This window comes from Ambystoma mexicanum, chromosome 6q (genome assembly GCF_040938575.1).
Source record: "Ambystoma mexicanum isolate Mex_15411 chromosome 6q, UKY_AmexF1_1, whole genome shotgun sequence".
Lineage (NCBI taxonomy): Eukaryota > Metazoa > Chordata > Amphibia > Caudata > Ambystomatidae > Ambystoma > Ambystoma mexicanum.
Window position 1 is genome coordinate 1,451,462,965 of NC_090937.1, and position 25,452 is coordinate 1,451,488,416.

General features: G+C 48.0%; 2 protein-coding genes across 5 annotated transcripts in view; one reads left to right on the forward strand and one right to left on the reverse strand.

Annotated features, from left to right (window-relative positions):
• Window positions 1–25,452, reverse strand: part of MAEA (macrophage erythroblast attacher, E3 ubiquitin ligase) — a 1,045,966-nt gene that overhangs the window by 892,823 nt on the left and 127,691 nt on the right. For all 4 annotated transcript variants that reach the window (XM_069632159.1, XM_069632160.1, XM_069632158.1 and 1 more), the window contains exon 2: window positions 23,236–23,418. In XM_069632159.1, the coding sequence (XP_069488260.1) occupies window positions 23,236–23,418 (183 nt within the window). The remainder of the gene's footprint in view (window positions 1–23,235; window positions 23,419–25,452) is intronic.
• On the forward strand, window positions 20,236–20,576 carry LOC138515627 (large ribosomal subunit protein eL36-like). The gene has a single exon (XM_069630336.1). It carries the CDS (start codon window positions 20,236–20,238, stop codon window positions 20,551–20,553), a length of 318 nt encoding a protein of 105 aa, XP_069486437.1. The 3' UTR covers window positions 20,554–20,576.

Consider the following 25,452-nt stretch of genomic DNA (forward strand, 5'->3'; position numbering starts at 1 on the left):
GAGCCTGGGCAGAACTACCATCTTAAGCATAGCTCCCCGCCCCATCATCGCCAAGGGCAACCTTGCCCAGAACTGCATGCTGTTCCTAATTTTCTAAACGGCTACTTCCGTATTGTGTCTGTGTTCTTCTTTCACCGTGTGATATCCATCTACGCTCAAATAACGAAAAGAACTAGTTGCCCATGGCACCTGTAGCACCGGTAGTCTATCTACAGGGGTCCCCTTATAGCTACCTAGCGGGAATATGACAGACTTTTGGGGGTTCACCGATATGCCCGACAACTCTGCATACCTTTCCATCACTTCAAGTATGTATAAGAGATTTTCTTCTGGGTATTACAAGTACAGTAACAAATCATCTGCGTACAAGGATATCAAGTGTCGTTCCCCTCCTACCTCAATGCCAATCGCATCATACTGTGTCCTAAGGCATATTGCCAGAGGCTCCAGGGCTAAAATGTAAAGCATCGGGGACCAGGGGCACCCTTGTCTGGTGCCTCTGCCAAGTTGCCATCTCTCGGATATCACCGCTCCAGTTCGGACCCTGGCAAGCGTAGCCCGGCCCCATTCCATACCCTTCCAAAGCAGCCAATAGCTATGACCACTTGACCGAATCAAAAGCTTTAACTGCATCTAGAGACACTATAGCCATCTCACCCTCGTTCTTACTACCCCATTCGACCACCCGGTGAAGTCGCCTATGGTTGTGTGTTATGTTCCTTTTCGGGACATAACCTGTTTGATCAGGATGTATGATTCTACCGAACACTTTCTGCAATCGATTTGCTAGGACAGCCGTAAGAATCTTGCTGTCCTGATTTAGCATCGACAAAGGCCTGTAGGAACCACATCTATGCTCCGGTTTATTGGGCTTGGGCAGCGGTATCATGATCGCCTCTCTGAGTGACTCAGACAACCGTCCTATCCCAAACGCTTCATTAAGCATGCCCAGCATTGGGGGGAGGATTTCCTCTCTGTATACTTTATAGAATTCGCTGGGGAACCCATCTGCTCCCGGGGTCTTACAGGTAGGCAACTGCTTCACAACCTCTTCTAACTCCTCCAACGTGATTGGCTCATCTAACTCCTCCCTCTCTTCTTCACTTATCTTGGGCAGCCCTATATCTTCTAATGTTTAGATTATCTTGCGTTGGTCACCCATCTCATCATCTCCGTACAGCACTCTGTAATATTCCACAAATTCTTGGTTAACCCCCTCTTGCGTGGCCACCTCATCCCCGCCCTCCCTAATGATGGTCCTAATCGGAGGCCTAGGGGTCTCGCTTTTGTATAGCCAGGCCAAAAGGCGGCCTGTCTTGTCTCCCCCCGCGTGCTGTCTCTCAACATATTTCCTATAATTGAGATTGCAGAGTCTTTGCCAATGCCATGCAAATTGTTGCTGTAGTTGGAGTACCAGCTCCGTTTCTACGTCACCGCTCTTCAATGCTGTTTCTAGCTCAGTTTCCGTCCTCTGCAGGTCAGCCAAGACCCCACCCTGTAACCATCTTGACTTAGCAATGGCCGCCCCCCGCAACACCACCTTAAAAGCTTCCCATAATGTGCCCGCGGAATCAACACTCCCAGTATTCTCCACCAAAGAAGTTAGTAATCTCTTCCCTTATATCTTCTCTAAAGACTGGATCTTTAAGCGCCTCCGCTCGGAGGCGCCATGTAGGGATCTTCACCCTCGGGGGGCAATATTGCCATCCGAGGATCAGGGGCGAGTGATCCGAGAGGACCCTGGCCTTATATTCGATTTGAGTAATCTCAGACATCACATCTGCTGTAGCAAAGACGTAATCGAGCCTGGTGTGCAGTTGGTGCGGGGCTGAATAGTGCGAGTATTGCCTTTTAGTGGGATGTTTCATCCTCCTCGCATCTGTAAAGCCAAAATCAGTTAGTGTCTGCAACGCTCTCGCCGCTGGGCTAGGCTTACCCACCCTGCCATCAGATCTGTCCACCACAGGATCCAACACACAATTAAAGTCCCCACCCCAGATCACCGCGCTCCCTATACATGTACTAAGATTGATACACAGGGCTCTGAAGTATGCTGCTCTGTTTTGGTTGGGGGCATACGTGTTTACTATGCATACCTCCCTGCTCTCCACCAGCCCTCGCAATATAACCATCCTTCCATCAGTTTCAACTACCTCTTGTATCGATTTGAACGGGACATGCGGTGCCACCCAGATTAACACCCCCCCCGGGCGTATGCAGAGTATGGAGAGCCCACTACAGTCCCCCTCCACTTTCTCTTAACCAGATCCAACTTCTCTCGCGTCAAGTACGTCTCCTGTAGTAGTGCGATATCTATTTTCTGCCTTTTCAGATACATCATGATTTTGTTTCTTTTCAGATAACCGTTAAGGCCCCTAACGTTCCACGTTATTATCTTGAAGTCCCCCATAGGTCGTTAGTAAGCACCCTCCCGATCCTCCACCGATTCCGCCCCTTCATGCACTGCAAGTACAACATGCTGATTCCTCCAAATAGGCTCGAAACAAAACTTAAACTTCCCATAACCACACCCTCGTCCCATCCACCCCTCCCCCAGCAATACCCTCCCCAACTGTGCCCAGCTCCATTCCTGGATCTCAGGCACCCCCACATCTAGCCCTGCCTAGCACAAGCTTCTACTCAGAGCTCAGTAGGGTAAGGCCGCCCTAATGGCCGCTGAAACTAATAATCTATTGGGGTATGTCGTCCACGTTCTGTTGCTCCTTTCAAAAAACATTACGCATACAGGTGCCAAACAGTTACCAATTACAGTTACACTCACTATATTCCAGTCCAAATCGAGCACCAAGCTCAGATTGTGTTCAAAGTTCAGCCAGTTACTGTTTCTCTGTACAATCAGGGTCCTCCTTCTGATCACCCTCACAATGTCCATATTACAAAATCTTCATTCGGTATGATCCTGCCGATCATGATCCGCTTCTTGTTCCGGGCAGCCCTATAGGTCCATCCATGTGACAACATCCTCCGGGGTATCAAAAAAATAGCGCTTTGTTCTTGTGTAGCACCTTCAATCATGCCGGATACAGCAGCATATATTTGACTCCCGCCGTCCTCAGCCTTCTTTTGACGGCGACGTAACTATACCTCTGCCTTTGCACCTGTATCGTATAGTCCGGGTATGCTGTGATGTTGGTGGATGCTCTCTCTATCGTGCCGCCCTTACGAAAATATTCGAGGATCTTTTCTCTGTCCCTGTAATTCAGGATCCTCGCGATGATCGGTCTTGGCGGGGCCCCCGGCCGGGGTTTCCTCATTAGGGCGCGGTGCACCCTCTCCACCGTAAATCCCTGCAAAAGGTTCCCTGCTCCGATCCCTTGTAGGATCATGTTTTCAACATAGTTTGTGGGGTCTTGGCCTTCTTGCCCCTCCGGAAGGCCAACCAAGCGAATGTTGTTCCTCCTCGCCCTTCCTTCCGCCTCTTCCACCCGATTTTCCAGGTTGGCGACCTGTTTTAAGACATGAATCTCTTTCGCATTGCTCGTGCTAACATCGGTATTAATCTTCACCCCACTTTCCAGACCGCTGGTCCTTTCTGCAAGCGCCCTGACATCTTGACGTAGCAGGGTGAGTTCCGTACCTACTGCATCAATCTTAATCTCTAGAGCTGCGCGTAGGTCCACCATTGCCAGGTCCCATTTAGCACTCAGTCCCGTTATAGCCTCCAGGATCTGGTGTTTGTCCCCTTCGGGGCGTCTTCCATGCTCTGCTCCGATGTTGAGGGGGTCCGTTACGTTTTCGTGAAAGCCTCCATCGTGGGTTGCTTAGTCTTGACTCTCAACCCTTTCGCCGACATGGCGCTGCCCTCCACTCCTGTATGGCTCCGCCTTAGTGCAGCTTGGTCCGACAATGGTCTGGCTCCCAGGTCTCCCAACTCACATTCGAGATGGCACTTCGAATTGTCTTACAGGTGGGCTATGGCCTCACACTCCCCATTCAACTTCCGTAGGCCTCGTCGCCCAAGCATCCAATGTTATCTCCTCCTGCAGTCAGATCGCAGAGGCTCCATTAGCGTATGCCAGGCCCGGCGCTCTCATGGTGCTAGTTCGAACACTGGACATATTTCCCTATTGTACTATTTCTCCAGGCAATTTACTGCATCCATGTCCGGGAAATCAGTTTCGTTTCTCCTCGGAGGCCTCTCCTTTGTTAGCCGCCATCTTGGTGCCGAGGTGGCCACACAGCCGTACCAACAAAAACATGTATATCTCACGATTCCCGGGGACTATGAACTTCTCCAATGAACTTCACTTGGCATACGGCTTCCGACGCCTGATTCCCAAAGTTCTAGGCGCTTGTGCAGTTTCAGCAGGTAACTTTGGCAAAAATAAAGTTGGATCGTCAGGAGCTCCTCACGCAGCACGTCCTATTCCATGGCCAGATAGCCACGCCCCCAGCAATTCATGATACATTTAGTACCTTATATAGTGGCTTATATAAACATGCGGCACCAATCAAAAGGAATTCGGAGGAATTGCGCCCTGCGCTGTCCCAGACTCGATTACTGCAGCTCACTGCGGAACAAGCCACTGAGCTTGAGCTACCAATAACAGAAGGAGATAAGCGGGGCGATTGCACCCTTAGCAACTGGCAAGACGACCTGGGAGTGACTCCCCCCTTCAGAGTTCTACAAGACATTCAACTGCACTCTTACCCCTATCCTGTTAAACGTGTTCTAGGAGGCTTACGAGACAGGCTTACTCCCATACAGTATGCGAGAAACATTGGTAATCCCTGACCCGAAACACAAGAAACTGACAGGACAGCGCAGGTCTTATAGGCTCCTGGCAATGTTAAGCCAAGACATCAAGATACTAACAGCGTTATTGGCTGTGCAACTCTGAAAGGTGATTGGGACCTCAATTCATAAGGATCAGACAGGATTTGTGCCTGAACGGAACACCTCCATGAATGTTTGCTGCTTACAGCAAATTATCGATCACACTAATACCCTGGACACCATATGCAGTGGTTAGGTGTTCGATTCAGTCTTCTGGGAATTAGTGTGTGCGGTGCTCCTGTATACGCAGCCAGTGGCCTGGGTGAAGACAGGGAGGCAGGTATCCGGATCATGGGATATTCGGATATTCAGATAGGGACCCGACAGGGATGCCCGCTTTTGCCCATGCTTTATATACTTGCACTGGAACCGATACGGCAGGAATACTCTAACCGGAGTTGAGGTGGGGGAGCTCTAGGCACCTAATCTTTTTACACAGATGACATTCTCCTGTACCTATGCGAGCCAGAGTTCAATCTGCCCATCACCCTAGAGGTCCTGGAAGATTTTTGCCAGACTCTCCGGGATTTCTTTTAGTAGACAAAGTCGTGCCTCATCCCCTTGGCAAGATTACGAGGTTATGATGTCAGGGACTTTCCGGCACTGGGATTAAAGTGGGAGGTACACAGACACATGAGAAGCAATGCATACCAGGAATACGATTAGGGTGGAGGGGGTGGGACGTTCCATGACATTTTGGGGATTATCTATGGGGCGGACAATGCTAGTAAAGATGGTCATATTGCCAAGCACACTTTATGCCTTCAGGAACGTGCAATACTATATCCCAGCTGGCTTTTCCCGGCACCTGGATGTTATGCTCAGGGGATTTCTTTGGGGGAACAGAAAACAGATGTTTGCCCTGAACACCCTATGCATGCCACATAGTGAGGGTGGCATGCAGCTACCGCGCTTTGAGCACTATTTCCTGGCTGCACAGCTCCAATATCTGGCTGCTTGGCTGTCGGATGAGCCCAACTGGGAGGAAAGCTCAGGGGCAACGTGCTCACCTTGGAAGCAAGAGGACACGGAGAAACACAGGTTCGAAATCTCAGGTCCGCGCTTAGAAACCTCTGGGTATTAAGGGCGTTATAAATAACCTATCATAATATATCACTACATATGCTAGGCTGTTGCAAATTGTGCTGCGTCTAGCTGTGATTAAGGAAGCCCTTTGGGTAGCAGAGTGCTGTATACGTCAAATTACCTTACTGGTTATACTTGGATGGCAGGTGTGGGCTAGAGTGCAGAAGCTTGTCAAGCTTCAGAGTCCATACTCACTGCCTGTCCCTATGACAGCGGAGATGTGCTCTACAGGGGGCGACTTGGAGGTTGCCAGGTGGTGGGATGAGCTGGGGCTTACTACATGGGGGGGGGAGGGGGGGAGTGCGGGGGAGGTATGTAGAAGGACATTTTCGGGAAATAGGGGACCTGGTGCAGATAGAGGGTCTCCCCCAAAGGCCAGTTCTTGTGGTATTTCACCTAGCGAAAGTGGGGAAGACAAAAATGGGAGAAATGGCCAAATGAACCAGAGCCTAGCACAATGTTAACACTGATGAATGAGCTGGAGGATGGCTGGTGTCCAGTGTTCCGGTTGTTTGTATGGGTGCTTGTTTAATGAGGTCAGTGTGCAGAGTATTAAGTTGAAAGGTCAGTGGGATACAGATTTGGTGAAGATCACCACTGATGTTAAATGGGATACTACATTGATTTTCGTCAAGAAGCTTTGCCGTAATGCAAAGTTTAATTTACTGCAGCTAAATGTGCTCCACCATACATATGACACCCAGTCGAGTGGCCAAGTTTGCCCCTGCGGTACAACCTGTTTGCCCATGGTGTGACGCTGATGCAGACCATCTTGATATGTTCTGGCTGTGCCCGCGGGTGGACGACCTTTGGCTTCAGAGAATGCATCAAAGCCGGAGTGATAAGATACCAACGGACCCCGGCAGAATGCTTATTGGGTGTATCGGTAGGATAGCTCAGGGGCAATGTGCTCACCTTGGAAGCAAGACGACACAGTGCAACACAGGTTTGATGCCTTGGTCCGCGCTTAGAAACCTCTGGGTATTAAGCACGTTATAAATGACCTAACCTATCATATCATATGTCCAAGGCCAGACAAATATAGGTATGTGATTAAAGCTATGGACTTAGCATGTGTTTTGGATAAAGACGTATAGAAATGTCCTGGAAATGAAAGAATGAGCCACAATATAGTCTATGGCGCACTGATTTTGGACTATGGAGTGCGGCAGACACCACTGCCTGGTATAAGGCCCTGCAAGATGCCCCCTGTGAACCTTCCGAGAATATCGAGGCATGGAAGGCACACCTCCTTGCGATGTTCCACCCATCGAACGATAAGCCCCTGAACACTTGGTTTGATCGTGGTTTCCTCTGAAGCTTTAGCGATTGTCGGCTATGCTGGATATGGACCTTCATTCCTTTCATTTGACTTGCTTGGTTTGCGCCCATCCCCACAGGGACTGCCTGAGAAGCGAGCCCGTACAGGATTTCGATGTCCCCTGCTGAATTATCAGTTCATGTTAATCCACAATGCCTTGTTCTTATTGTTTATGGTTATAATAGGTTTGCTGATTTCCTACTGTAATGTGAAGGAAGGTCCACTTTCGCGGGTGCATTAGCCTGCTGAGCTAACCATATCACATTAGGTCCTAAGATGGCTGCATTAACAGCTTATTCGAAGTGTGTACTAAATGCTGAAACAGACCTTTATAGATGGATTAGTAATGCTTAGTAGTGCCTACATATCAAGCATAGTGAGCTACATTAAGCGTGCAAGTATCAAAGGAGTGGAAGGTTACATCATGCACTAGTGCATAGACAGGCAGGGCAGAGGCCCAGGATTAGTAGCTAATAGAGGCATGTATTTGAGTGTTAAAGCATTATAGCATTTAGATAGCCAGTTTTGTAATATCAAGACACTAGCTAGCAGAGTGCAGGCCCGGTAAAGCTTGCTCATTAGGGTTTAACTGGAATGCATATGATGTAAGCTTCTCCTGAAATATTCTTTCCTTGCAACCATAGTGCTGCAAGCCTTGGTAAACAAATCCTCTTTCGCACATGTAGGAATGGCACAGCCTTGCATGCACTGATAAGAGATATTCCTGAATTCACAGATGAGCTCGGAGTCTCAGAGAGGGGTAAAAGGGAGAGCTTTGGAAGCTGGGTTTTTCCATCAGTAAACATGTTTTTTGCACTGAGCAAGTTCTAGAATAGTGCCTCACGCTGACTGACAGCACAAAGGTACAAGTATGCATGAACACATGACCTAGGGGGAATTCTTCTGTGGACTGCTGTGTGCCCGGAGATTGATGTTGCCCCTACGGCTACGTGTAGCGCTGTCATCTAAGAGCAGATTGAAGGCTATGAGCGAAGCCACCTGGTTGATGGACAGCAGTTAGTTTAAGAGGACCTGGGTCTCCTGAGCTAATTAGATCAAGGAACGCGAGACTGTTCTCATTATTTGTGATTTCTCTACTTGCATTTTCATTATTTCCAAATTGCTGCTAAATTTACTGTTTTATATTGTGCTTTCTGTCTAATAAATGCTTATACTGAAGGTGTCATCTCTCCAACATTGTGTTCATGGCGGTCACGCAGAGTCGGACCTGTATGTGGGGGGGGTGAGAGGGTGTATTATTGCAATCAGGTCTGGTCCCGGAGTGAGCAAATGCCCTTTTCACTACTACTGGATGCTAAGATCACCCCTCTGAGATGTGATTTTGATTGTGGAATGGAATAATTTAGGTAATAATGCTAACAAACAGATTCAAAAATAAATAGCTACAAGTAAAATAACCCAAAGGTTGCTCACAAATGTAAAAATTAACTATAAGGTGGTTCATAGAGTAGAGGTTGCATCACCCGCAGGACAGGCACTACTCGCACTATGCGGCCCCACAGGACCTGCATACTAGATTAGACTGTTTGTCACACATGCACTAATGACAGAAATAGTGCAGGCAGCGTATAAAGCAGGGGTCCTTTCCGACCACTCACCACTGATGCTCGTATGGCAATACCGGCCCCCGAGAGCAAAGATACCAACATGGCGCCTGCGAGCAGAGACGTTGAAAGATTATGTATTTAGAGGGGACATGAGAGAGGAAATAGTAAGTTATTTTGAGATAATCACTGGTAGTGTGAAAGCAGCGGGTACGCTCTGGGAGGCTTTTAAGGTGGTGGTGAGTGGGATAGCTATAGCCAAATCCAATGAATTACAGGGCGGGATCTTAGCCGAACTGCAGGAAGCGGAAACAGAACTAGAAATAGTGTTTAAAAAGGGAGGTAACACTAAAACAGATAAGGCAGCAGTTCTTGAGCTGCAACAGAAATGTGCGGGACACTGGAAAAGGTTATGTAACCTAAACTATAAAAAGTATATAGAGAGGCAGCATGCAGGAGGGGGTAAACCAGGGAGGGTTCTGGCATGGCTATACAAAAACGATACTCCCAGATCCACAATTAAAACGATACCGAAGGAAGATGGAAGCTTAGTAGACACTCAAGAAGGAGTTAACCAGGAATTTGCAGACCATTACCGGCTCCTGTATGGAGATGACAGGAGAGAGGACAACGAAGAAATAGAAGAAATGCTAAGAGATATTGGACTACCACAGATTAGTGCAGAAGAAAGAGGAGTTGGACGCACCGATCACCCTAGAGGAATTGGAGGAGATAGTCAGGCAGCTGCCCACTAGTAAGACCCTGGGGTTCGATTGACTCTCAAGCGAATTCTATAAAACATACAAAAATGAGATACTCCCTCCACTCCTGGAGATGCTCAATGAGGCATATGAAAATAGGGAAACTACCAGAGTCCCTACGAGAGGCAATCATTATACCGCTCCCCAAACCCAATAAGCCTGGCTGCGACTGTGGATCTTATAGGCCCCTGTCAATGTTAAAGATAGTAAAATATTAGCGGCGGTTTTGGCAAACAGAATGAGGAAAGTCATCAATAAGTTAACTCACCCCATCAGACTGTTTATGTCCCCAATAGAAACATAGCCAATAACCTCAGGCGACTTCACCGAGTCATTGAACATGCAAAAGAAGACGCGGGCGAGATGGAGACAGTATCGCTAGATGCAATAAAGGCTTTTGACTTGGTCAGATGGCCTTGGCTAATTGCGGCCCTGACCAAGTATGGCATAGGGCCGGGATACCTCAAGTGGGCTAAGTTGCTATATAGTACACCACTAGCTAAGGTGATGACAGGAACGATAATATCTGAGAGGTGGCAACTCGGCAGAGGCACTAGGCAGGGATGTCCATGGTCCCCCATGCTGTATATTCTGGCCCTAGGGCCCCTGGCAATATACCTGAGGCAGCAGTATGACGTAATGGGCATTACCATAGAAGGGGAACCGCATTTGATTTCCTTGTACGCGGATGATATGCTGTTGTACTTACGATATCCGGAGGAAAACCTCCCATACATATTAGAAGTGATGGAGCGATTTGCACAGCTTTCGGGCATAGCTGGGAACCCTGGAAAGTCCTGTGTGTTTCCACTGGGAAGGTACAGAGGGATCACGCTGGAGCGACTGCCGATCCTGCAAATAGCATGGGAGGTGCATACCTTCCGATATCTTGGGATAGATATATATCACACGGTAGAAGCAGAACATAAGCATAACACGGAGGCAGCAGTTAAGAAAATTGAGAATAGTATGAAGTTCTAGGCGAAGCTCCCCTTAGCAATGATGGGACAGGGAGCAATGCTTAAAATGGTGGTATTGCCAAGACTGCTGCACCGCTTTGCAAACATCCCATACATGATACCTAAACGGTTCTTTGCTAGGCTAGATAGCATTTGGAGAGAATTCCTCTGGCATTGTACGAGGAACAGAGTAGCTTTATGGAAGTTGCAGAATTCATATGAGAAAGGGGGCTTAAACTACCAAATGACGAAGATTATATAGCAAGTCAACTACAATAAGTAGCTAAATGGCTCTCCGATGAGCTGACCTTGGAATCCAGGCTGTTCAGCCAGGACTACGACCCATTCTATTTAAAAGAAGTGATATGGTTGCCTAGGTTGGAGATGGAAGGACGGGAGGAGGATGATGTTTGGGTGGGAGATATGGAAGAGAGCCTGCCAGTTGATGGAGACACCATCCCCGTGCTCCTTGCAGGTACCATTAGCCACTCTGGCTGGAAAAGGAAAGCAATTGAGGCCAATTATCAGGAAACACTGGGAGCCGGTGGGGATAGCAACAATGAGTGATGTATGGCAGGACGGGAGCATACGAGACTTTGATGGACTGGTGGAGGACACTGGGTTACATGCAGGACAGTATATAGCATATCATGGGATAGTGCAGCGAATCAAAGAGACCGGGTCCGAAGTGAAGCTAGTGGAGGAACAGGACGCCACCATAGACACGATATATGACATAGCGGAGGGGGGACATGAAATATCAAGAATATATGAGATGGTAATTACCAAAGTGGGGAAAGAAGTGGTGTAGCTCAGATGGGACTGGGAAGAGGAAGTGGGAGCCTCTATGAGTGACGGGATGTGGGAGCGGGCCCAGAGATATCATAAAAAAGTGTCAAGAAATGCCAGAATGCAGCGGATACAATTATATGTAATGCACAGGGCATATACGACACCCCAAAGGATAGCCAAATTCAAAAATGCTGGACGACAATCATGCCTCAAATGTAATGAAGAAAACGCAGGAATGGTGCACATGTTCTGGTCATGTCCAATAATAGAGAGATTCTGGGGAGAAACAGCTCACAAGATGGAAGAAAAAGGGATTAAAATGGAGGTCGATACAGCATGGGCTTGCCCGATAGGAGGGTTTCCTAGACCACATAAACTCAGGCACGTGAGCACATTGAAAGATCTGGTGTATGTTATAGCAAAGAGAAGAATTGCCATGGGGTGTAAGGCATGTTGTAGACGAAGACTGGAAATATGGTGGAAAGATCTACAAAAATGGGCTCAGGCAGAAACCGCGGTGTGGCAGGAGGCATGCAGTGGCGGGGGGAGGAAGAGGTCGGAGCCTTACTGGGTTGGAGGCAACTAAAAGCTGAACTATTTGGACCCACGTATGAAGAGTCAAGTGACCGGGATCCAACAGACACCGCTGGGGAAGAATCCCTATTGCAAGACGTGGCTACTGAAACGAGGGGGAATAGGCTTGGAGGGGGGTGGGAATGGGAGAAACAGTGGACTTGAGCGTAACAATGTGTATTTAAACGATTACTTGCACTGTAAGTTTGTTTTTTTGTAATAAAATCAACAAAAGTGTTTTTTTTAAAAGCTGGTTCATAGAGTAGTTGATCTATGGGTACGAGTTACTGGTATAGGGAATGTTTCGATGTGTGCATCTGTGGAGGAGCACAACTATGATTATGTGCCGTCAGTCTGGGGTGTGTGAGGGTGTGTGAGGGTGTTGAAAACCGAAGCCGATACCAAAGATTGCATGGTTTTGGTTAAAGTTTATTTCTCCAAAAGAACTCGCTGTTGCCATCTTGGTGGTTTCCCTGCCTCAAACAAACTAAAGGAATTGCCAGAATGTCAGTCAAATCAAAGTTCCACCGTCCTGTGTCAAATCCTGCTATAACCCTCACACTATAACCAAAGAATAAACTAACAGAAAGTTCCTCCTTCAGGAGAATGACCCCATTATCCTGCTTCTTGAACAGTGTCAAACAAATGTTCTCTTTCAACAGAAAATAGAAGGGGGAAGGACTAGTCTCCTGGCGTGCGGGCTTCACCCATGAGAATGACTCCTATAATCATTAAGGAGGCGACTAAAGAACTAGCACAATTTATTACCACATTAATAAATTCCTCATTTGAAACTGGCATTGTACCCAATAGCCTTAAAGACGCCGGCGTCTGCCCTCTACTTAAAAACCAACCCTAGGCCCTTCCAACTACAGGCCTATCATTACCGTCCCATTTCTGCTCAAAATCCTGGCCAAAGCAGTTTACCTGCAGATTCAGGAGCACCTAGAATCTAATAACCTCCTCGGACAGACAATCCAGTTTCAGACCGAGGCATGGATCCGAAACTGCGCTGCTAGATCTTAAAACGCAAATTGAATTCCTTAAAAAAATATAATGGTAAACTTGCCCTCCTCTTATTGCTGGACTTATCTGCAACATTTGACCTGGTCAATCACCAAATACTCTGCAACCATCTTAAATCTTCAGCTCACTTCTCGAACAATGCCACCCCTTGGATTATCTCCTTCCTCAACAATAGATCAATGAGGGTCTTCTCCCTATCGGCCTCGGTAGATCCATCACCAGTCCTATGCGGAGGGATCATGTGTATCACCAACACTTTACAATGTGTTTACGAAGCCCCTCTTTGACATACTTGACTATTTGGGTGTCACCTACACGAATTATGAAGACAACACCTAAATACTCATCACCATCACTGGAAACCACAAAGCAGATTCCAAAGCCCTGAATGATATATATCTGGTCATCCAGGCCTGGAAGGCCCAACACAGGCTTTGTCTGAACGACGAAAAAATACAACAGAACTACTACTCCTTGGGACTCAACCAAGACTCAATAAGCTAGACCCTTCCTGCTTAATGGTAACACCATTAAGGTATCCAAGGACACAAACTCTCGGCATATACTTGGATTCTACTCTGTCTCTAACCAGACAAACGAACGCCATAATATCCTCCTCCGCATACACTTGCAAACTCATTCCTGCGTGCCGGCCATTGAAACTCGACTATTGCAACGCGCTCTATCTAGGGACTAGCTAACAGAAGTTAAACAAATTACAAGTTACACAAAATAATGCCATTAGGGCTGTTCCAAACATCCCCAGAAACCATCATATTTCAGATACCCGACATAACCTACACTGTCTGGCTCAAAAAGAATCACATTTAAATCACTATCATTTATGCATAAATGTCTGGCCAAACAAGCACCAAAATACTTATCTAACTTATTCACAGAGTAACACCAATGATAGACCACAGAGTGGCCCAAGCTCATTGCCTAATGTTACTGAGATATAAGCTGCAGAAGGCGGGGGTGGCAGTTTCCCTGTGCTTGCTGCTGGGCTTTGGAACTCTCCACCCAGTCTGCTCAGAATTGAACCCTCCTTCGATGCCTTCAGGAGCAAAGCTAAAAGTTGGTTGAAAGATCAGGACCTTCCTGCTCACGCATACTAACGAGGGCTGCGCACAAGGGAATCCAACAGCATATACTCCTAGTATTCTGTGCATTCCTCCTTGCATCCAACCACATGTAAATTTCAATGTCCATGTAATATTTATTAACTATGCAACACTAATATATGTAAATGCCATGTCCTTGTAGCACTGTATATATCTATGTAACTGTAACCCTTTTAAAGAAATGTGCCCAGATGCCCCCAAGCTAGGTGCGCAATACATATAAATGAATCCAAATACAAATACACGTATGCAGTTCCCAATAGAACCAGGGTGAATGACAACGTCCCTCTTGAGTCTTTATCACAGCTCTTTGAGAAAGAGGGGAGTCATTTTCCTGGTATCGAACACTGTTGGCGTTCCAAACCCTTCTCTGGAGGCCATTGGTTTCCTCACTACCACTGTGAGAAGTCATTTATAACATGCCTGTACACAAGTGTTTCTAGGCGCCACAAGACCAGGAAGTGAAGACAAAAAGAGGACAAACAACGATCTTACTAGGCCTTGTGTCATTCAAATTGTGCAAGTGCAAGGGAGTGGGGGAGGGGGGAGTGGAGCAGGAGAAGTGCCAGGGGAGGAGAGAGAGAGTGCAACGGAATTCATGAGTGCTGCCAGGGAGGTGGCTCAAAAGTGCAGATAGTTAGGGGACTGTAGGGTTGAAGCTACAGTCCCCAAGTGATTAGGAGGCCCAGAGACAGTGCAAGGGCAACTGGTCATGCAGAAGCCTGGTCCCGTAGGTGTGTGGCCAGGTAACCAGAAGGTGCAGCAGACAGGGACATCAGCAAGGGAGAGGGAAAGTGGAAGGTCTTGAGTTGCTTCCTGAACCTTCGGTGGTCCTGCTCAAGTTTGAGAGAGGCCGTTCCAGGGGGAGGCCCCAGCCGAGGACAGAGATCTACCCCCCCCCCCCGCCAACTCTCTGCCTCGAGAAGCATCAGAGTTGGAGGTGGATGAGGGGAGGGGTCGAAAAGGAAGATGCTTAGGAAGAGAAAGTTGAATGTAGTGTAGTCCACAGACCCAGAAAGCTTTGTGGACGATGCAGAGGGTCTTGAACGTGATCCTTGCAGCCACAGGGTGCCAGTGGGGAAATTTCAGGGCTGGAGAGATACAATCCCTGGGCTTGAGATCAAGGACAAGTCTTGCAGGACTGTTCTGGATTAGTTGTAGAGGGAGGAAGAGTAGAGGCAGGCAGACTTAGAAAGAGGCTATTGCAGTAGCGCAGCCTAGAAAGGACCAAGGCTCTGGAGACAGAACTTCTGGGGGAAAGTGAGAAAAGGAAGAATACCTCTGAGGAGGTGCAGCTGAAAGTGTGACTTGACGTCAGATGTGAGGTGATAAGGAGAGGGTGAAGTCGAAGATGGCACCAAGGTTCTTAGCCTCACAGGAAGGGGCAGGTAGAGGGCACAGAGTGGGCGGCCAGAGTGAGAGGGAAGGCAGGAGCAGGTGGTCCCAATGAGGAGGATCTCATTCTTACTGGAATTAAGGCAGAGATCATTGAAAGCACAACATTCCTGAATTGCAGACAGACAGGTATGAGGGATAGAGCCGAGGAGGCGGAGGGGAGCCTGAAGGAGAGCTGGGTGTCATCCACCTAACACTGAAAGTTAGAACAGAAGGTAGACATGCAGTGGGTCATAGGTGCCAGGTAGCGGTTTAAGAGCCAGGGAGACCCCTGGGGATACCACATGTAGAGAGAGAGAGCGATAATAGAGAGGTAAGACCCAAATTGCACCTTGGAGGGTTGATTTGAGAGAAAAGAGGTCAACCACGGTAGGACATGACCAGAGATGCCCAGGTGTCACAGACGATTGAGCAGGATGGCGTAGTTGGCTGTGTCGAAAGCAGAGGATAGATCAAGGAGAATAAGGACAGAAGGAAGGGTAGAGTCTAGATTAGAGAGGTGTTCAGGGGAGCAGTAAACATGCTTCTGGCTGCTCTGAAGCTAGACTGGTTATCATGGAGACAACCAACAGATTCAATATGTGGATTAAGCTGGGAGATGACCAGCTTTTCCAGGAGTTTGGCCAGGAAAGGAGTGATGTAGATCGTGCAGTAATTTGCTGGATGGAGAGGAAGGGTCAGCAGAGTGCTTCTTAAGGTGGGGGTGCACAAGGGAGTGCTTAAGGGGTAGGGGAAGGTTCCAGTGGCAAAAAGTGCAGAAATCGGCCAGGGCTGGAGCAATGGTGTCGATGTGGTCTTGATGGTTCTTGAGGAGCAGGGGAGCACCTGCTTTGACAAGCAGTTCATAGATCGGACTGGTCTAAATACCTTGTTGGGAGTGAACAGGGAGAAGGAGGAGAAACAAAGAGGCAATACGGCCAAAGAAGGGCCTTGAATGCTAGAGGGAGAGGAAGAGTGGACAGGATTTCCTGAGTTTTAGTGGTGAAATGAGATGCCAGAGTCGTTCAAAGGGCCTGGGAGGGAACAGGAGAGGTGGAGACTGCAGCAGAATAGGCCAGCTCCTTTTTGAAATGTTCTGCCGAGTCGTTAGAGGTCACTGAGACGCAGGTGTGGCTGTATGCTCTCTTCTTAGAAAGGACAGAGAGTCTGTATTGCCTTCGGAACAGGCGGCAGGCCAGTTTGTCAGAGGATGAGCCCGATGCCCTCCACTTCCTCTCAGCCACCCTACACTTTGATAAGGTTGGAAACGTACCAAGAGTTGCACTTAGATGCAGGCTTCAAACAGAGGCTCATGACATGGGCAAGGACATCCAGAGTGTTGAGAGATTGAGATATCAAGGTTTGAGAGGGCTATGTCAGATTGTGAGCCAGCCAAAGGTGCAGGAGGAGGAGAGAAAGTAGCAGCAAAAGCCTTCACTGACACATGCTTCATGGGCCGGATGACCAAGAAGGTGGGTGGCGGTGCTGGGGTCAGTTTAGCCGGAGGGGCAGAGTGTTAGGTGAGAAGAGAGAAGAAAGTGGTAAGTCCAAGAGAAAGGAGTGGCAAGAGGGTGAGGTCTGACGAGATCAGAACATCCATGGTGTGCCCTGCAAAGTGAGTCAGGCTAGAGGGTGAAATAGAGAGTGTTGCAGAGGTTGCGAAAAAGGCCAGAGGAGGGGCTAAAAGCATCCAAGTGGATGTTGAGGCCTCAGAGGAGTCGTAGTTGAGAGGTCAAGACAAGGAGGGAGGAGAGGTCAGCCCACTCGGAGAGCTAGAGGAAGACGTGGCCAGGTGGCCTTTAGATGGTGACCAAAGTGAGAGAGGGGCCAGGAGAGAGAGAGCCTGCAGAATAGGCATTCAAGGAGAGTAGGCCTGCGTAGGAATGACAGAAGCAGGGATTCACTCCTGGAAGATCAGGGCTACTCCCCCTCCAGGATGGTTGGTTCGGAAAGCATCTTTTAGCCAACAGGGAGTACAGTGTCAAAACTTGTGACAGAGCTGGCGGTGAACCAAGTCTTGGTGAGGCCAAGTACATCCAAATCAAGCTCTTCGAGTAGATGGCAGATGTCCGAGGAATATTTGTCAGCAGAGTTAAGAGTAGAGACGTGGAGCAGATTGCCACCTTTGCAAGACTTCCATGGAGAGGTACAGGCATGAGATAAGCCCTGCGGAAGTGTTAGAGGGGCCAATGAATAGGCAGGGGCGGAAGGAGGAGATGGCAGAGAGGAAGAAGAGGGTGCCAGAGAGGTGGTGAAGGAGAAGGCAGAGCGGCCAGAGAAGCAACAGTGGGAGCCAGAGAGGTGGTGGAGGAAGGAGGCGGCAGAGCGGCCATAGAGGGGTGGGTAGGAGTAGCAGGAGAAGAAAGAACTTTGATAAGACGTGGGAAAAGTCTATCGAAAACGAGGAGAAGGGACTGAGGGCCCTGGACCAAGGCGGTGCAATTTTAGTAGACAATGATGGTCAAGGGCATCCCACCAGGTGCCACCATTAATGGGAGAGGAGGACAAAGGAGAGAGAACAGAGACCAAATGTGGAGTCTATTGGCCTGGAGAGGGAACGACCAAGGATGTCGGTATTAGATAGAATTCTCAAAAAATGTGTCAATTCCCTTCATCTTAGAGACCCCCAGCAACTTTGCTGGATTTTGAAGACTTGATTTCTCTACGTGGAGAGAGTGACTCTTTTTCCCACTCTCTCATGTGTTTTGAAATGCGTTTTACTCTTGTGTTTTCTTTGGTTATGAAGTTTTAGACAACCCCATAGGCATCATCTTTTCATTTGTGTCACACAGCACCCTCAGTGGCACAGGAAAACTTTTTCAGGCTTTCCCAAGGTTTAAATACCTTCTCTGGGATAAACTACTGTTTCCCAGAGTAAGTAAAGTGAAATTGACTTTACTAGCATTTTCAAATTCCTAGACCCAGCACACCCTATCTTACAATAGAGTGCTGGAGGGGTTACCTAGTATCTATCCCCGGTGTCTAAATACTCATGTAGCAGTCAAATGTTACCCTTTCGTCTTTAAATGGCTGGTGGCAGTGGTTTTACAACAAACTACCATGATGGTTCCTGACCGCAAACACTATTAGCGTTAAATCGTGGGAGCCATGTTTTCAAGATGGCATCTGAGCCCCCTCTGTAAAAACAGGTCCTGGTCTTTTTTCGCCGTTTCTTTGTGGAAAGGTCCTTCTAGAGTTTTGTTCTGCGCGCCAAACCAGGTTTGGTTCATTTGCCTTTGGCGGGCTTCAGGACTGAAGACCGCCTCAGGCGCCCGAGTGTCTGGGGTGGGCAGGAAGTAAGGGAGGTGCCCGAAACGCTCTGTGCTTAGTCTCCTAGGAGACCCAAATGCACTCTGGCGTGATTGGCTGGCTTACTGTCCGGCATGGACAGCCACCCTGCTGGTGTGTGGCAGCTAGACTAGAATGAATGGATGGAAACTGGATAAACCGCAAGTCTCTTGGCTTGGAGGGCAGATTTGACCATTGGAATGAAAGAACCAAAGACGAGCTTGAAGAGGACGACTGCTGCAACTCCTGGACCGTTGGTTTACCCAGTGAAGCCCTGCTGCAGGTCCGAATCGCCAAGTTCATCTCGACAGAGAAGCCCTGCAAGGATGGCTTCTCCCTATGCGTTGGTGGGACCAATCAACTCGACACTAAGGCACCTGAATACCATTCTCGGAGCTGGTTGTATTTTCCTCAGAGTGCTGCAGGAAACCGAATAACCAGGGAGATGGACACCAACTTGTGTGCTTCACTACAGCTACCGGAAACAAAGATTTGGCAGTTGACAGCTTTGTGGCCAGTGCAGGAGTCCCCCGACGTCCTCCCTCTTGTCCTCACGACTGAGGCCCAGGAACAGCGAGATCTGCAGGAACTGCCAGGAACAGAGGTCACCAGCTGCATCTTTTTCTTCATTTGTAAAAGGTACTTAACTCTCGCGGTGAAAGTGCTTGAAACTTTCCCAACTCACAGGCATAATCAGCTTGTGACCCAACATATATTTCTTCTTGCTACAAACTACTCCTAAGAACTTGTGCTGAGACTTTTCCATTTCACTACCAGAACTGCTTTACCCTATCCAAGACTTTAGCCCATTGACTTTGGCCTAACCTATTGAACTGAATCGATTTTTCTAGTGAACTCTAAATATTTGCACTGTCTAAGAATAACTTGTAACCGTTCATGTTCTGAATAACCTATTCCTTTTTGCTCCTACTTCAAAGTATTCTGAATATCATTTTGCTCCTCCTTCAAAGTAGTCTGAATGCCTCAAACTTAAATCCTCTTGAGATAAACCTGGCTGCTCAACTCCCCTACCAAAAACTGTAGTACAGACTTGTACCAAAGGTTGGTTTTGCTTACACCTTTAGTCATAGTTGTGTGTAGTGGTCCCAAAGGGTACTGCATACAAACTCTGCCTAACAGTCGGTGAGGGTCTGTCTGGAGGAAGCACTGGTATAGGTATCAGCAATAGTGAGACCTGGGTTGGAGACCAGGATATATATTTTTAGCTTCTTCCTTCCAGACATGGTGAGAGGGATAGAATAGTCGATATAATAGCAGTTAGAGAAGATAGGGGAGACAGAGCACCATAGAGGGTGCGGGGTTCGGGGGCAGCCCAAGCTGGAGGGAGGGGTGGGGAGGGGGGGGGTCACACACGAGGGAGGCATACAGTGGGGTCAAACAAAATAGAGGGGGCAACAGTAAGTACACCACATAACAAGAACACTGGGATCTTGCAGGGCCCTAGCATGAGTGGAGAAAAACAGTGCAGCAAAAAATGTACACTACAAAAAGTACACTACAACACACACTACTACCTTCCGGTGTGTCCGCCATCATGGATAGCAAAAATGGCGATCAGAAATCCCATGGCCATTGGCCTTAACAAAGGCCACCAAGTTACCAAGAAGGTTAATAAGCCCAGGCAGTGCCGCAGAAGGGGGCGCTTGACGAAACACACCAAGTTTGTTAGGGACATGATTCGTGAAGTGTGTGGCTTTGCCCCTTATGAAGGGCGTTCTATGGAGTTGCTCAAAGTATCCAAGGACAAGCGTGCTCTGAAATTTATCAAGAAAAGGATTGGTACTCTTATTCGTGCCAAGCGAAAGAGAGAAGAGCTCAGCAACGTCCTGTCTGCAACGAGAAAGGCTGCTGCCAAGAAGGATTAAGCTGTACACATTTCTGTAACAAACGTTTTAATAAAATGTTCATGGTTAACAATTTTTGTTGTCTCGCCTCCAGGTTGTAAGTCTGCAATGATGTGAAATACTGTAACTGCTTTGTTTCTCCTCCCTTTTGCAATTGAGCGTTGCATAGATTAGTCTGCAATTTTTGTCATGCAACTAATCTCTCGGGAGCATAATAAAATATATTGTTGACTGGACAAAGGCACTATATAAAACACAATAAATACAAATACAATGGCACTTCAAGGGTGTAACAATGCAAGTACAAAACAGAATACACAGCTGGTAGTCCTAGGGAACTAGAGTTGAAGAGAATGCATACGATGCAGCACGTAAACTGCAATATTAACGCTACAAACAAAATACAGAAATACTGGTAATCAAGGAGACCTGGAAGAGTAAAATTCAAGCGATGCAGTGGAATGACAATACAATGGTCACAGTACGAACAAGCGTGTAACAATACACTGGTTGCGGCTCAAGGGAGCCTGAAGAGGAAGCAGAGGAGGGAGGAGGGACTGATTGTGTAATAGCAACACTGAGAAGGATGTGCTAGGCTAGGGGAGCCGGGGGAGTTGTTTGGGGAGCAATGCAGAGAAGGGATTGCTAGGTCGGGGAGAGGGAACGGTAGCGTGTGAACGCACATGGCGCGAAGAAGGGGGGAGCTAGGCCTAAGTTGCGAGGGAGCGCATGGCGAGTGAAAGGGTGGGGGGAGCAAGGCCTAGGTTGCGAGGAACGCACAAGTCCCAAAGACGGGGGGGGGGGTTGGAGCCAAGTTGTGAGGTAACATACATGGAATGAGAACGAGGGAGCGGGGTCCTGAGTTCCAAAGGAGCCCAAGTGGGGAAGGGAGAGGGAATGAGTGCGCAGGCGGGGGGCAGTGGGACCCAAGTTCAAAGGGAGCGAACGTGGGAAGTGTGAAGGGGCAGAATCGCAGGCAGAGGAAGCAAGGGGGATGCGTGTGTGGAAGAGGAAGAATTGGACAGACGTGCAGGTCAGGGAGTTTCGTGGAATGCAGCAAATGCTACTCTCCCACCCTGCATCTTACCTTGAGGATGCAGGTGGAGGGTGAAACCATTCTGCGCCGCTACCCCATCGCCACCTAAGACATGTGTCGCACAACACTGCATACTTGTCCTGCGAGGGCTTTGCCACAGAGGGTCTGAAGTTGTGCTACGTGTCGTTGGGCAGAGTGTTCTGCTTACCTGTGTCGCACAACACAGCAGCCTTGTCCTACGAGAGCTTAGAAAGGGCCAAGGAAGATTTCCTCTGATGCTCTCCTTTTCAATCCAAACCCTTCCCTGAAGGCCAGTGCTTCCCTCGTTACCATTGCGCTGAGGAAGATTGCCTCCGATGTTAGCCCTCTCACTGCTGGGGTCCCAGACCCTTCTTCCGTTATGCCCATTAATGTTGCTTGCTAATAGCCCAGGAAAAGCCTCCTTAGCCTCTGTGTCAACCCCTAGGTCCCACCCGGTTTTCATGTACCTTCCCTTACCTCTTACAGAGCTTTGGTACCTTGATGGGAATTCCTGGGACTGGGACAATTCTCTGTGGTCTTCCCTCCTCTGCACTTGCAGCTTTTCTGCGTCTTCCTGGCTTTGGGATGAGGTCTGCCTCCCCACGACGGTCAGAGACCTTGGCATCCTCTAGACGCTCTCCGCAGCAGTCGGTCAGCGTTCAAATCTCCTGCGCTGGAGACTTCGGATGCCAGCTGCTTTCCCAAACAGGACTGGTTACGGCTGATCTTGCCACCACTTCGTTAATTTTTATATTTCGTATCCAGTTCCTCCCATGAGGATTACACAAGTCCTTTTTTTGTTGTTGTTGGCTTAATCCGTATGTACCCTTGGGGCTACCTCATACCAGTGTTATCGCAGTTCGTCTCCTGTGTTCTTCCACGTCCTAGTACTTTTGGTCTTAGGCCCTATGTTACAACAATACATAGGTGTATTCTTAATGTAGTGGCTCTGGACATTAGGGAGGGCTAAAGAATGTCGGGAGTGGCAACATTCATTGGGCTGTACCCCAGGTGATTTTCCTCATCCCCAGAGGGGGAAGTCCCACCCCATGAGGTCCTACTGCATTCAACCACCCACGACACCTTGTGAATAGTTAGAGTGGGCTCTGGGGTGTGTGGTGTGGCAGGCAAATAGAACATCATGCCGAACAGAAGACCAACACATTTCTTTGCGAGTGTCTGCGTGGGGTGTGCATGCTAGGCCCAGACCTACAACTTCACAAAAACACCATCAATGTGTGCGTTTTGTGTGAGGTTTTCATAATCTGTGCCATGATCTGTTCCCAGTTCTCCCTTCCTCCCTGCTCGGTCCCCGATACTACCATTGCTTGCTCTTCCCACTTTCATGATGCCCATTTTGTACGTTGGGGCTTACAGCTTGGTCCCCGATCTATCCCACACAATGCTACTGATCCTTTTTCTGCTGAACCCTTCTCTGTGGCCTTGCATACATTTTCAATGAATAGATTTAGACTGCAATTCCTGACCTCCTCAGATACCTTCAAAAAGGTATAAATAAGATGGAAGAGTTTTTAAAATCAAGACATTTAGCAGAATAGAGAACACTAATGAGAAGGAAAATTAATGAAAATGTGTCCCTGAAGAGAATGCATAGGCTCTGACAAATAGTAGTCCATTTTGTTTACCTTTCTTTTCAAGACACTAAGCTTTTCCACAACACCATCAAGAAGGCTAACAACAGAATCCACAGCCGGACAACTGTTCAATGTCTTCTCCAGTTCAGCCACAACCATTGTAACATGGCTCGTCTCTCGGTCAATGTTTTTCTGAGCAGCTCGGAAACGTTTGTTCAGGGTTTCATATGGCACCTAAAATAGCATGAAAAAGTTTAGGAAGATGAGCAATAAAAATATCATTAAATATTCACAGGCAAATCCTAGAAAATGTGTTACAACCTCAACCAAACTACTTAGTGGTTAGCTAGTGAAGTGCTTGCTTCAGAAATCTGTGTGCAGCCTGCAGTGACGACTGAGCCCTTCATCTTCCCAGGTTAATGCTGTGAATTCCAATATACTTGGCACTAATAATCACCATTATTTAAGCACTTGATGCAGTATGTATTCTGCACAAACGGCTCAATAAAACGGATCTATTAGTACACAACTGGAAGGCTCAGGTAGACAGTACATTGAATAATAGGCTCTAGGAACATTGGGCAATTGGTGCACAGAAAGATGAAGTACACAGAATTACATATGTGAACAATATTTGAAGAACAAATAAAGCAGTAAAGATAGGAGTTATGTGCAGTATTGCCCCATGGAACCAATGATGACAATCAAACCAACAAGTGAATGGAAGGCTTGATTTTATGATACTGCAGCAGCTGTATCAAGATTTTGCCATCTTCGATAATCCAAATAAAACCACCAAAGCCATCCTGCTGGGAGATCTCAACCTAGGTCTCAATGATCCCTCCAAATGCGGCCATGCTCAACAAATCCTTATCCTCCCTAAAGTTCAAACAAGCTGTTAAGGAGCCCACCCACATGAAAGGGCACACTCTTGACTGGGTCGTACATCACAATTGCCCCCATACTATCACATCCATTTCACCTATTCCGTGGTCAGACCACCACTCCATTTGCTTCAATCTTAACTTTGCCAAAGGGCCACCCCTGCCAGGTACCCAACTTCCCCTGCTTTCTCCAGAAGCTCCCATCAGCTCACCAAGGAAAGGCTTCTACCTTACCTTACGGCGCCTGCCCTTAAGGCCCCATCCTCAAATGACCCAGATATCCTGGCCTCCACCTACACCACCATCAGGAATGCGGTTGTCGCCATTGTCACACTCACCCTTAAGAAAGATAAGCGTAATAAACACGCAAACACCTGGTTCTCCTCCGAACTTTGAGATGCGCGTTAGAAAAAGAGCTGCCCACTCCGCCTGGTTAACCAAGCCCAGAAACTCCACTGAATTAGCATTCAAGACCATCTCCAAAGAATACAAAGCTGCCATTAACAAAGCCAAGAGCTATTCTTTCAACACAAGGATAGCAAACGCCAAATCAGGCTCCAAAGAAATCTTTGTTATTTTCAGAGAGTTGGAATCACCAGCCCCCACTCCGCCATCCACTGCTAAAAATTAAGACTGGTGTAACAGCATCCAGTCTGCCCTGCTTGACAAGCTTAACACCCAGCAAAACAAAATAATTGCCCACCAATGGACCCTAAGCCAACTGCTGACCTCCATTGTAACACCTCCTGTGACTCCCCCTCCTTTTCCTTCAAGGAAATGAACAAACCGGAAGTCATCAACCTCAATCAAACCCTCCAACTGCAAAGGGGACGCCTGTCCCGCACAATTTACTAAATAAATTGTGCCTCCACCCTCGCCCCTCTCCCGACAGCCTTTATCAATGCCTCTTTCAAATCTGGACTTGTCCCGGCATGCCTCAAAGAAGCTTGGGCACGCCCCATCCTGAAGAAAACCGCACTTGACCCAACCAACCCAGGGAACTACAGGCCCATTACCACAGTCCCCTTCCTATTAAAACTCCTCAACAAAGCAGCCTAGCTGCAGGTCTAAAATTTCCTTGAAGCCAATAACCTTCTTAAACAACAGTCAGGACTCCGTCCCGGCCATGGGATCGAAACCGCACTTTTAGACCTCAAAAATCAGATTGATGATCTCAGATGCAGGCAAACCAGCCCTCCTCCTCCTCCTCCTACTACTACTCGACTTATTGGCAGCTTTTGACTTGGTGGATCATAATACCCTTTGCCGCCATCTCTCTTCCACTGCCAACTTCTCCCCCAAGGCTACAGCTTGGATCGCATCCTTTCTCCAGGGTAGAGTCATGAATTCTCGGACCAAGCCTGCGCCAACCCTGATCTGATCA